The sequence below is a fragment of the Uloborus diversus genome, chromosome 9, assembly GCF_026930045.1.
Source record: "Uloborus diversus isolate 005 chromosome 9, Udiv.v.3.1, whole genome shotgun sequence".
NCBI lineage: Eukaryota > Metazoa > Arthropoda > Arachnida > Araneae > Uloboridae > Uloborus > Uloborus diversus.
Window position 1 is genome coordinate 146,583,398 of NC_072739.1, and position 12,311 is coordinate 146,595,708.

Consider the following 12,311-nt stretch of genomic DNA (forward strand, 5'->3'; position numbering starts at 1 on the left):
TAAGTTTCAAGGGAATTTGTCAAGTCTGTTACCATATAAAATTAATAAAAATTCTCGCCTTTAAATTATATTACACTGCCCAAAATAAACTTTATTTGAAACTGCTTGTGTCCTTGAATTTTAAAATGATGTTTCTGAACAATACTTGAATTGATTTGAAATAAAAGCATTCAAATAGCACTTAGTTTCAAGCACTTATGAAATTTTGCAAGTAAACTCTTCCAATAAAAATAGTATAATTTTATTAAAATTATTCATTTTCAAGATAATTATATCTTTGTATCATATTTGATGGAAATATCTCAAACAACTGGAAAAAAATACATACATTATGAAAATATCATTAAAAAACTGCATGGTAACAAACTTGACACTTGGTAACGAAATTGATCTAAATCCATAACCAAATGTCAAGTCTGTTACCATAATTTTTATAATATTTTCAAGGTTATAAACATACATATAAGTGTATTCTTTCATTATAATGACATATTTTTTACAAATGTACAGAAAAGTCATTTTCGGTACATATGAATTAAACAAAATCTTTGTTCTAAATACGGAACATATTGTCACTGCAAACATTTTTTCATAGATTACAGTACAAATAACCAAGACTTCACTAATACAAAAAAAGTTACATTTATTTCAACATTAAACAAGTGCATGACACGTAAACAAATAACAGCACAAATGAAACTTCATTTTTCAATTGTATTGAGTGGCATGGGAAATTCATAGAAAATTCTGTTTCCCCTCATAATTAGTTTTGGTTGAGGAAGGATAGCAATGATTTGATCAAAATCAATGTATGATATGTCACTTTCATCTGGATGGATTTTTCTTTTGGAGTCATTTCCTTTTAGGGGACATGATTTTAATGTCACCCTCATCATTTATTTTGATTTATTCTACTAAAATATCAGAGCCTTCATACATTTTGTTGATAGATACCTCATCTGAAAATTATCTTTTCCCCCCAACTTCTGTGTTGAATGCATTATTAATATTAATAGCAATATTACTATCAGAGGAACTAGAATAAATTATTTTTTGCTAGGGTAATTTTGTACTTGATACTTTTGTGGTTCAACATCATTCCTGTAGGTAAATTCCTTCGTAAGAAAGCATTTACAAACCCATCTCTTCGGCAGTAACAGCTGACATTTCTATGAAAGAATTTTCCTTTTTCTTTAGTAAGAACCTGGTGCACATTAAATGTACTAGTAAGAGCTGATATTTCAGATGGTACATTTTTTTGCATGCATTGAATATCATCATCATCAATAAAAAAGATCTTAACAATCGTTTTTCCATGAAAATTTCCATACAGCTGATAGGCATCAAGAATATCTATTCCATAAGACGCTAAACAATCAGCCATTCTTTTTATTACAGCTCCTACACCATCAGCAGCTGCTTTGTCATGGCCAGCCTCAAAATATGACCACGTACCTTTTTCATATCCATCTTTTTTATCTTTACTAAGAATAAAGCTGAAAGTCTCTCTGTCTGGATGTCCGGAGGATGTTTGGATCTCTGTGATGCGCATAGCGCCAAGACCATTCGGTCGATTTTCATGAAATTTGGCACAAAGTTAGTTTGTAGCATGGGAGTGTGCACCTTGAAACGATTTTTTGAAAATTCGATGTGGTTCTTTTTCTATTCCAATTTTAAGAACAAAACTATCATAAGTTGGACGTATTGGACGAGTAAATTACGAAATTATCATAACGTGGAACCGTAACATGGGCACAAGTCAATTGGCGAGATACAAAATTATCATAACGTGGAACCGTAACATGGGTACAAGCCAATTGGAGAGAAAATTCACCATACATTATTTGTAAATATACAGGGGAACCAAAAAAACCTTGTAATTTTTCTATTACGGGCAAAGCCTTGAGGGTTCCACTAGTTGTCAAATAAAAATTGTGAAAATAAATAAAAAACTTGCTTCTGTCAATACTGCGTCAAAGGACAATCTGAAAAATAAGTGAAATTGGGTGTTTTGCTTTTAAGTAATTTTGCAAAAATGGTTTTAAATGAGCCCATATTGTTTCAGTACTATGGTCATTACTAGATGAAATTGTACAAGAAATAGGATCATTTTCCTCTCCAATATACAAGTATACAGAATAAATATATGAAGTGTAGCTTGAGCTCTTAAACCACCAAAATGGAGCTGCCCTTCTTTGCTCAATTTACGTGAATAGTTTTTGGAAAATCTAATGTATAATAGATAGAGCTGTGTTAGCACCCAGATTAGCTTTATACATTCGATAAGCTATAAATTGTTGATTAATATTAAACGCCTGTTTTGTAAAATGTATTAAATCAGCTTCAAAATTTTCTACTGACAAACTGACTGTTCTTTCCTTTTTTTCTTTAGATATTGTTTTAGATAATATTTCTTTCTTTTTTTTTTGTGTATGCCTACAACTATTTTTTGCTTAATTTCTTTCTTTCCCAGGAAAACAAGTAATAATATCAGATTTGTTAAGACTCATTTATAGCAATTTCGTTCTCCTTACATTGGGAATAGTTATTATACATACAATCAATAGAATCGAAATCACACACGGAAATGAATATAGTGACTTTAAGTCATTCATTTGCAATGCCTTTATACTGACCAACTTTTGAATTTTTAACTTTACATTTGAATGTATCACACATGCATAGGTGTTCCTATTATCTGCTTTTAGGGTAAGTACATAAAAAGGACAAAATCTAGTAAATGTAGTATATGATAAAATGAATTAGGCTTTTTGGAACAATTTTTTTTTATGCAAGTTAAGCATTGTATCCGACAACAAGGGCGGATTCAGGGGAGGGTCAAAGGGTCAGCTGACCCCCTGTGATGAGAATTTTTCCATGATTATTATCAAACTTCAAATTTTTAGATTCGAAAAAATATTACTGTGCTATTGCTTTTTTGATATTTTTGTTCATTTTCCAAAGAACAATCATCTTCAATGAGCTTACGTTTTTTGAAAGCACTCTTCTACCTGAAACCATATGTTGTGTATGCTATAAAATGTCTATGTTCAAAAAAAATCTAACTATTTATAGCTGTAATCTCTTATCAACAAGATCAGCCTTGACTGACAAAATAAATATTACTTTTGATGAAAATTTGAGGGAATATGATTCATTACACAGGTTGCACCACTGAATATTTTTTTTGGGCGGGGGGGGGGGGGGGGGGGGATTTGAAAGGGCTTTGATCTCATTTGGCGGAGGCTGTCCGTAGCATATAAAGGGTGCCTTATTATGCTGGCCATTGGTACCTGACCCCCCTAACAAATATTTCTAGATCCGCCCCTGTCTGACAAGCAACGCTTTTGCTGCTTTTTTTGTGTTCTTGTGACTGTTACTTTTTTTGCCCGCAGTGACTCGATGATTATCATCTCTTACAAAAAAAAAAGAAAAAAATCATATATTTTTTAACTTTAAAGCCAAGTTCTTTTCCTCAGGTACTAGTTGGATGGTAAAATTGATATTCCAATATACCAATACAGAACTGAAGGCGATCCTTTTCACTATTTTGATATTTGTTAGTCAATATCTCTTGAATTATAGTCTTTTCTTCTTTTTGCTTGCAGTTTTATATCTGTTAACATTTGTTTAAAAACATTATACAAAAATAATTGGCGTGCAACTGGATGATTTCTACCCCCTTAACGTTTAAAATACTTTTCCACAGTAACTCTTGTTTTTGCTTGCGGAGTTAATAGATCTTCTGGTACTTAATTTTTGGGGCCGTGGTGGCCTGATTGGTAATACGTCGGACTTGTGACCGGAGTCTCCAGGGTTTGATTCTCGCTGGTCGAAGATCCACTGTCTTCATTCATGGTGACTGGGGAACGTTAAATATGCTCGTGGTCACAAAGTCCTCTAAGTGAAACGATACATCTGGGGGTGTTGGACCTGAGATTGCTCGGTTTCTGGTCTGGTTCAAAAAATCAGAGCTGTCTTCAGGATCCCATCCAACTGGTTAAGCCACAAAAAGTGGTAGGTACGGGGACTATGGAGTGAAAAAAAAGGTACTTTATTTTTGGTCTTTTTATTTTGTACTTGCCTTAACCATATTTTCTTATACATTTCAGCTGGATGATGTGGTTCATTAATCTTCTGCAACTTTAAGTGGTCACTTGCCAGTTTGCTTCTACTTTTACACACCTTGTTGCGCTCCCGTCTTTTACTTCCAGCAAATTTAACTTAAATGGAAGAGGTAGTTTCAAGCTGATCTTTCTGTGCTGAAGAAGTAATTAATGACTGAATATTTCTTAGACAACATTCAGCTTGCTTCTCACACCAATATTTTCTTTGTTCTCTTACTGATAAATCAGTGATTTTTCCTCCAGGTACTCCTTTTCCTGCAAAATAACAAAATTTATCAATTCTTTGTTTCAAAAAAAAAAAGTAGAATTATTAAGGTATTTTGTACAGTGAATGGTTTGTTACGTGGTTGCCCACTTTAGAAGTAAATTAAAGGAATTGTTTAGTATTTTATCTGAGACTCTGAAGAAAATCATACAAATAAAGAACTTTGCTGAATTTAGAACTGTAGTAAAAATTTACGTTAAAAAAAAAAAAAAAAAAAAACTTCTCACAAAATTTCAAGTCCAGGACTGCTTTTTTTTTTTTTTTTACTTTATTTAGTTTTTAAATCTCCTTAAAATTTAAAATAACAAATTGGAAGCAAACCAAAATTAGATTAAAATAAACTTAAGCATTATGGTATGAAATATATTTAAAAAAAAAATATCATAGAAAACTTGGCTATCTAATAAGTTATTTTTGCTTCAATTAGTAATTCATTATTAATTGCTAAATAAAATCAATTTAATGCTTAGTAAAACTCTCACAATGATTACAAAGCAGACGTTTTTTTAGGAACTTCTGAATGTCACTGATTGCAATGAAGAAAAACTTACATTTTTTTTTTGTCTTTATTTTGGACTTTAAATTTTTCAGTATTGATTTTCAGCCTTTCTCTATATTGCCTTTGCTTCTCAGCAGGTGTTAAAGCCATCTTAATGGAAAATTAACTTTATAAATACAACAGTGAAGTAATATCAAATGTTACTTTCTGTCAAATCTGTTACCATAACATGGTAACGGACTCAACATTAAAATCAAAACATTAATATGGCTAGTTTGTATAATATAAAAATTAGAAAAAAAAAAATATTTTTTAAACTTGTATAATAAAAAATAATTAAGTATAAAAGCTTTGAAAATGCAAAATTAATATTAAAATCTATGGTAATGGACTTGATAAAGAATAAAAATACTAACCTTGAAGAATTCTTACACTTGCTACTACTGCAATGCTGTTCAACTGAAGGAAACAAAATGGCTAGAAGTAAATAATTAACTAGTCTGATGCAATAACCGAGTATCTGCTGCCCTTTTTTGGCAACATTAAAACTTATTTTAATTAAAATAAACTTATGGTGATGGACTTGACAAGAACTGGGAGACAAAATATTTCAATTTAGTCCTTAAAGAAAAAAATTCCTTTAATTAATATCTTTATTATTAATATCATATACTGATAGTCAATGTATAAAAATAATGTAATGCATTTAAATTTTTAGACAATTAAGTTTACAGAAGCAAAAATTAAACTTTAGAAAATTGGAAAGGAGCAAACATTTTTGGCTCGATTCTCATAATTGAAATTTGTTTATTTTTTATAGACTTTTTGGATGATTAAATATTTAGTATAGCATTTTTAATGTAATACATTGTTTTCATTTAATTTGAAATATAAATTATGCTTCATTTTCATCTTTTTTTTTTTTTATCTGGGACAACATATGTAAGCAAATTTTGAAAATAGCCCCAGTCAACGAAGTTCGGTTAAATAGCACTCCTAAGACCACAAAGAATAATAATACAAAAGCACCATGCATTTTTCATTTTTGATCTGCAAAGAGTGAGTTAACGGAATAACTCAAAATATTAGTATAAATTTGAATTATCTCTTTACAAAATAAATTATGTTAATTTAAAATTTATGATTTTTACCACTCTTCCCACTTTAGGCAAACAAAGAAAACAAAACTTACTCTATAATTAAAGGTCTGTAACAACCTGCTGCAAGTAAAACCATAACTATAGGCAAGTGAGTCTTTCTTAGATCATGTCGACTCCAAAGCCATACCAAAGTTGCTGTTGTTATGTGATGAACCTATGTAAACAATATCTTCAGTTACTATATGAAAATTTTCTAATATTTTACTGAACAGTAGTCAAAGTCAAGTAATAAATTTCTGTTTTTCATTGTTTCATTCATCTGCAATCTAAACTGAAGTGATTTTAGGGATAATAGATAAAGTCAACAGAAATTCGGATGCAATGACAAACAGACTGGTTAGAGATTTTCATTTTTAACTGAAAAACAAATTTAAAACAGCGTTTGGAGAAGTGTAAAAACTTAAGTCACAAAATGCATCCTTTTTTAGAAAAACCTAAACGATAATTAAAACTACTTCCCCTTCAGAAAAGTCTCGAACTTCATTTTATGTGTTAGACTTGCTTATATTATTTATTATAGAAAGCATATTTCAACTATAACGAAAACCTTTTAAAGCGGCCACCCCCTCTGAATGCCCGAAATTTTATAAAACAATTGGGTGGCCGCTCAGAGAAGTTTCACTATACCAGAAATCACACACACATACACCACATCTTAAGAATTAACTTTTCTCCTGCCCCATATAAAAACTACTTTATAAAGGTATAACTAAACTGTATACATCAAACATATATGTAGTCAACATGTATACCTAATTAAGTTGAAATTAAAAATTAAAGTAACTTACAGAATTGAAAAATGCTTTTTATGTATAAGAATTGTATTTATATTTTTTACGTATTCCAAATATGTATGTTTTCTAACACTAAAGAAAGATAAACAACAGTAAATTTTCATTGTCTCATTTTTTTTATACAGAATTAGATTTCTATCTTTCATAATAATTTTTTCTGTTAGAGCCCTATCAGTGGCTCTAACAGAAAATATTATCTGAGGTTTGACTGCACTAATAAGCTAACTGATAAAGTGAGTTGTTCATCAATGCAGGAGAAGCGATAGTGAATGGGTTTCAATTGAGAAATTCTCCCTCCCAAAACTTTTAGTTTGGGACACCCTGCACATTTATAGTGTAATAAATAACATTGCCAAAAGAAAAAAGTTAAACGTAATATTAAAAAAAATGAGGCTTGCCAGACATCCCAGTTTGACCGGGACAGTCCTAGTTTTCAGATGAAATCCCGCTGTCCTGGCCGAATTACTTTGGGTCCCAGTAAAAAGTAAATTTGATTATAGATGACCATAAAAAAGTCTTAAAATAATTAATTTTGAAGGAATATTTAGGATGATTACTATCTCATTTGAAAATTGATGTATACAATTAATATCGGCCTAACTTGTGAGGATTTTTACAACAAGATTGAAACTAAAAAGGATGATATGAAAATATTGTTCAACTAATTATTCTTCTTTCAAAATATTTCTGCTTACTATAATAACTTGTAAATAAAAACATGTAAGAAATTTATCTGTTTTTGTCAATTTTAAGTTCCTCTGTTTTAGGCTCATAATTAGTAACCATTTATTTATAGCATTGAGAATGAGCTGCCCTGTAAAACATCCAAAAACCCACCCAGGGTCTTTTGAAAGCTCACAGTGCATGGAAGGGGGTTCCACTTGAACATTTGAGTAATCTGGCAAGTCTAATTAAGTTGAATGTATCATCCAACCATTGGGGAGCCTTCTTAATTTTTATTTCCGTTACTCACAGATAACTTAAAAAGTATGATTAAAAACTCTAAATGAAAATTTGGATAAACTGAGTACACAGTTTTGAATGGTGAAGACATTTCTTGCATATCTAGAAGCATTGGTGAAAGAAGAGTAAGCATGGAATTGGACTTGTGTGGTCATAAAAACGTCATGTTCTTCTGTTACTAATTATAATTTAAAAATATAAATAATGAAATAAATATAGAATAAATAAATTGCACCAACATATATTGGGTGTTTCAGGTTAACCTGCAAGATCTCTATTATTCCAGCCATTAGTCCTAAATACATACTTCCAATTGAAAAAAATCGAAAATTGGATGCAGAGTTGAGAAATTGAAGCAAGAAAAAAAAATCAGTCAAAAAATAGAAAATCTTTGTGTATGTACCCTGTGTTCCCTAACTTATATTTAGAGAAAAAATCTCCATTGAAAACTATTACTAACACAAAAAATTTGACATTTGTAGGACCAAAACTCCAGGAGATATTAGAGTTAAAAGTTTTCAGTGGCCATGCAAAAGATGCCATTGGAGTTTATCACCCTTTCAGAAGAATGACAGGTTGTCAAAGTTAAAAAAACCCCAAATAATTATACTTTTCATTGCTATTCAAAAATAAGTGCAAATGTCATGCCATGATATGCAAAAATTCAGTACAAAAGCTCCCACAATTTTAAATACACCTCTCTTGCACACATATTAATTTCAAAAGCTTGTTAGCCACTACATTTCCCTCCAAAAGCTTTTATTAACGGTGAGTGTAAATGAAGTGAAAGTCACAAAACGCTGCGTTAGATATTTTGATGAATATTGGTCGTACTAATGACAATTTTTTTTTGTTGAAATTGTTTTTCAAAGGAAATTATTTCCCTAAACATAAGTTAGAGGGCCTAGGTCTGGTATAAAAAGTTAAATTTTGTATTTTTTGAGTAGTTTCTTCTTTTTTGCTTTAAACTTTCAATATCTTAACCCTTTATTTAATTTTGAACATTTTTACAACTAGAAAAATGCATCTAGGACTAACGGTTGCAAAAATAAAGTACTTGCAGGTTAAATAGAAACACCCTGTATATGTATGAACCAGGGCTGGCAAGTTTCTGCCGAGGTGGTTAAAACCACTGGTAGAAACCGGTTAAAACCGGCATGGCAAAAAACCCATTTCTGCCACACTTGTGGCAGAAACTGGCAAAAACTCAAAAAATGACATAAAAGAAATCTTTAATACCCAATAGGAATTTAGCACAGAAAAATAATGAAATGTTAGCCAAAGCACAATTTAATTACAATATCATTAAAAATCAAACATTACGTTTTTTGCACTCTGCAGCTGTCTCTAAGAAAAGGTGGATTGAAAATATGATTTCTTAATTTAATATGAATAGAGAAGAAATAACAGAATTTTCTCGCAACAGAAGAAGTACTAGATGGCAATGCCATCAAGGAGCCAGCAAAGATTCATGAAACTTTCATCAATTGTACACATTTTTAAACTGATCCACTATGTAGTAACTGGGGTGGTTTTAAAATATGACTGGAAAAATAAGTTTTTGGAAATAGAGTCAATTTGTTTTGTAAAGATGTGATATTAGGTATAAAATCAAGGTTACTATCGGCAAGTAAAATTCTGGCATTTTCTTCTTGAGCACATGATAATTTTAATCCCAAGCATTTTAGACGACACCTATAAGATAGCAAATGACAACCAGTAACTGCCTGTTTAAATCTGTATGTCACTTCTTTTTCTTAAGTGCCCTTAAGATTCTTGTCCTTTAGATTAATCCAAATGTTATGAGCATCTGCAGTTTAACAGTTCTCTTTTTGATCAAACTAAATCAAGGATAATGAGTTTTATATTTTACAATGATGAAATGGAATTAGTTTTTAGTTTACTTAAACAAATATCATTTTGTAATTATATGAATTAATAAAGATGCTTTTTAATTTTTGCCAGTTTCTGCCGGTTTTTACCGGTTGCAACCAATTTCTGCCACCGGCAGGGCAGAAACCAGTTTCTACCGGCAGAAAGCCAACCCTGGTATGAACAATAAAATAAATAAAATAAAGGCAATTGAATCTTTAGTATTTATTTTTCATTAACACACTCATGTCAATAATTTTACCAGACAGATAAATCATACTTACTAAACTAATATTTGAATCAAAACTCATTTGCAAATATTTCCAATCAAATTCCACACTTCTAGCTCCTACCCATAATGGGACAAGTCGAGTCATCAACAGTTCTGCCGACGCCCAACCTAAACCAGCAACCAAAAATTTCGTTTCACCTTTACCAGCAAACTTCGTCATTACTATGTGCAATCCAATCAGATCCGCTACATCAACAGTATTTTTCAAAAATTCCTAAAAAAGAAATGATTGATAAAACTAATATATTAATCTCATTGAGTTTTAATTGTCACCAATCATTGCATTTATTGAGAAAAACCAATTTAAGCCTCAGATAACAAATTTTCATACATTAAAGATATCTATGTATACGAAATCTTCAATTATTGAAAAAATAAGTTTGCATGTGTGTATGTTTGCCAATATGTAACATCTACACTAAATTATTATACTTAGGTAGTCATGAAAAGAGGCATACAGGTAGTCTAATAGTTTTATGATCATATTTTTAAATTTAACAAAGAAAATCTTCTTGGCTGATTTTTTGCATGCATTTATCGTACAGCTTCTATTGATGAAATAAAGTTATTGATGCAAGAGGAAATAGTACAAATCATTCTAATTCTCTTCATTGTTTTAAAAGTTGAACATAATTTGATTTGTTTCTAAGTAATTTTCAAAACTACTTTTAAATTTAAAAAACTAAAATTCTTAAATTGAAGAATCTAATTGTGTTATCTTTTTATATCTCAGAGGCAACAATTTGGACAAACCATTTCTTTATTTAAAGTAAGAATGGTCAAGATACAGCACTTTCTTATTAAGCGTAAATAATTTATTGATCCCAAAAAAATACGATTGAGATTAATCTTACAACTTTATCAAAAAAAAAAAAAAAAAAAAAAACAATTATTCCATAAAACACACACATCAAAAACACCATTTGCACACATTTGAAAGCATTTCTGGATAGCAAATTAATGTATGGTATTTTTGTATTGTTTATGTTTGGGATGTTCTGTCGAGACATTTCTATTTTTCATACATTGAAATTTGAATAACTAATTGTTATTTTGGCTGAAGTAGTTATTGATTTTGGGGATGTTTTCCGCTTTAAATATTGCTATTGGAATCTCTTTGCTCATTTTTAGTAGAGTATGAGAAAAGTTTTTGCTCGATTAAATGCATGTTGGAAAATAGCTTTTATTTCTATTGGTACATATCTTTTGGTGAGCTGTTATAATTTGTTAATTGAAGCATTTTAAATACCTTCTAGTAATTTTTCTTTGTGTACAAAAACTTTCTAATTTTTGGTATTTTTGAAGCGTATATTCACGATGTTTTTTGCTGTTGTTTTATCTTGTTTTTATACATAATGCGTTCTAAAGTGCTTTGATCATGTTTTTTTTTTAATCTGAATTTTTTCTGTTGGCACTAAAAAATCATCACTAGGAACGATGCATGACAGAAGTCGTCATACAACGATTTCTTGGCGCCAACAGGAAAAAGTCGCTAAGGGGGAGTACATAACATTAGTTCAGAAAAAAAATCAAAATCGAATTTTTGAAAAATCTCTTCGAGGTGCACATTTCCATGCAATAAACTAATTCTACGCCAAATTTCATGAAAATCGGCCGATTGGTCTAAGTGCTATACGCATCACAGAGAGCTTGACAGAGAGAGATCCAGACCAAGAGACTTTTAGCTTTATTATTAGTAAAGATATAAATTAATTTATAAAAACTCAAATGAGGTATGAGTTTAATAACTTTGCACTGGTGTTATAAACATGTTCCTAATTTAAACCCCACTTACTGTATAACATCTCAGTGACATTATATTGGGTATAGTATTAATTGATTTGAAACGTTAAAGATGTTTTTCGTCCACATTCAACATATATTAGTGCAGCATATAATATTCATGTACTTAAAAGTAAATTCATTGACCTAAAGGAATCCTAAAAAAATTTTTAGAATAAAATAAAATACAAAATTTTTTTTAAATAAAGTCATGAAAACTATGCTATGAAACAACAAATGTGTGTGTGTGGGGGGGGGGGGCTATTCAATTTCCCGGGCCCCTTCCAAAAGATTTTTCTGTACTCGCCCCTGGTTGACACGCCAACATGAAACTCCTTTGCGAGTTTTGTAACACCTTCACCCGATTCTAGTCTCATAACATTATCATATTTTTCCTGTATGGTTATTATGATTCTTTTTCTCTTAATGGAAATCACCATAAAGAAGAAAACATGAGTTTTAAAATAAGAAAGGATATGCATAAGTTCTATCAGATCCCCTGGCAGGTCAAAACTACCAACTTCACTGATAGCACTCAAGAACATTCTGATTGAAAA

At 30.6% G+C, this 12,311-nt stretch overlaps 1 protein-coding gene across 1 annotated transcript in view; it reads right to left on the bottom strand.

The window, feature by feature from the left end:
- LOC129229439 (BOS complex subunit TMEM147-like) overlaps positions 1–12,311 on the bottom strand; it is a 40,306-nt gene that overhangs the window by 2,453 nt on the left and 25,542 nt on the right. The window contains 2 exon segments of the mRNA XM_054863749.1: positions 6,084–6,205; positions 9,965–10,186. Coding sequence (XP_054719724.1) covers positions 6,084–6,205; positions 9,965–10,186 — 344 coding nt within the window.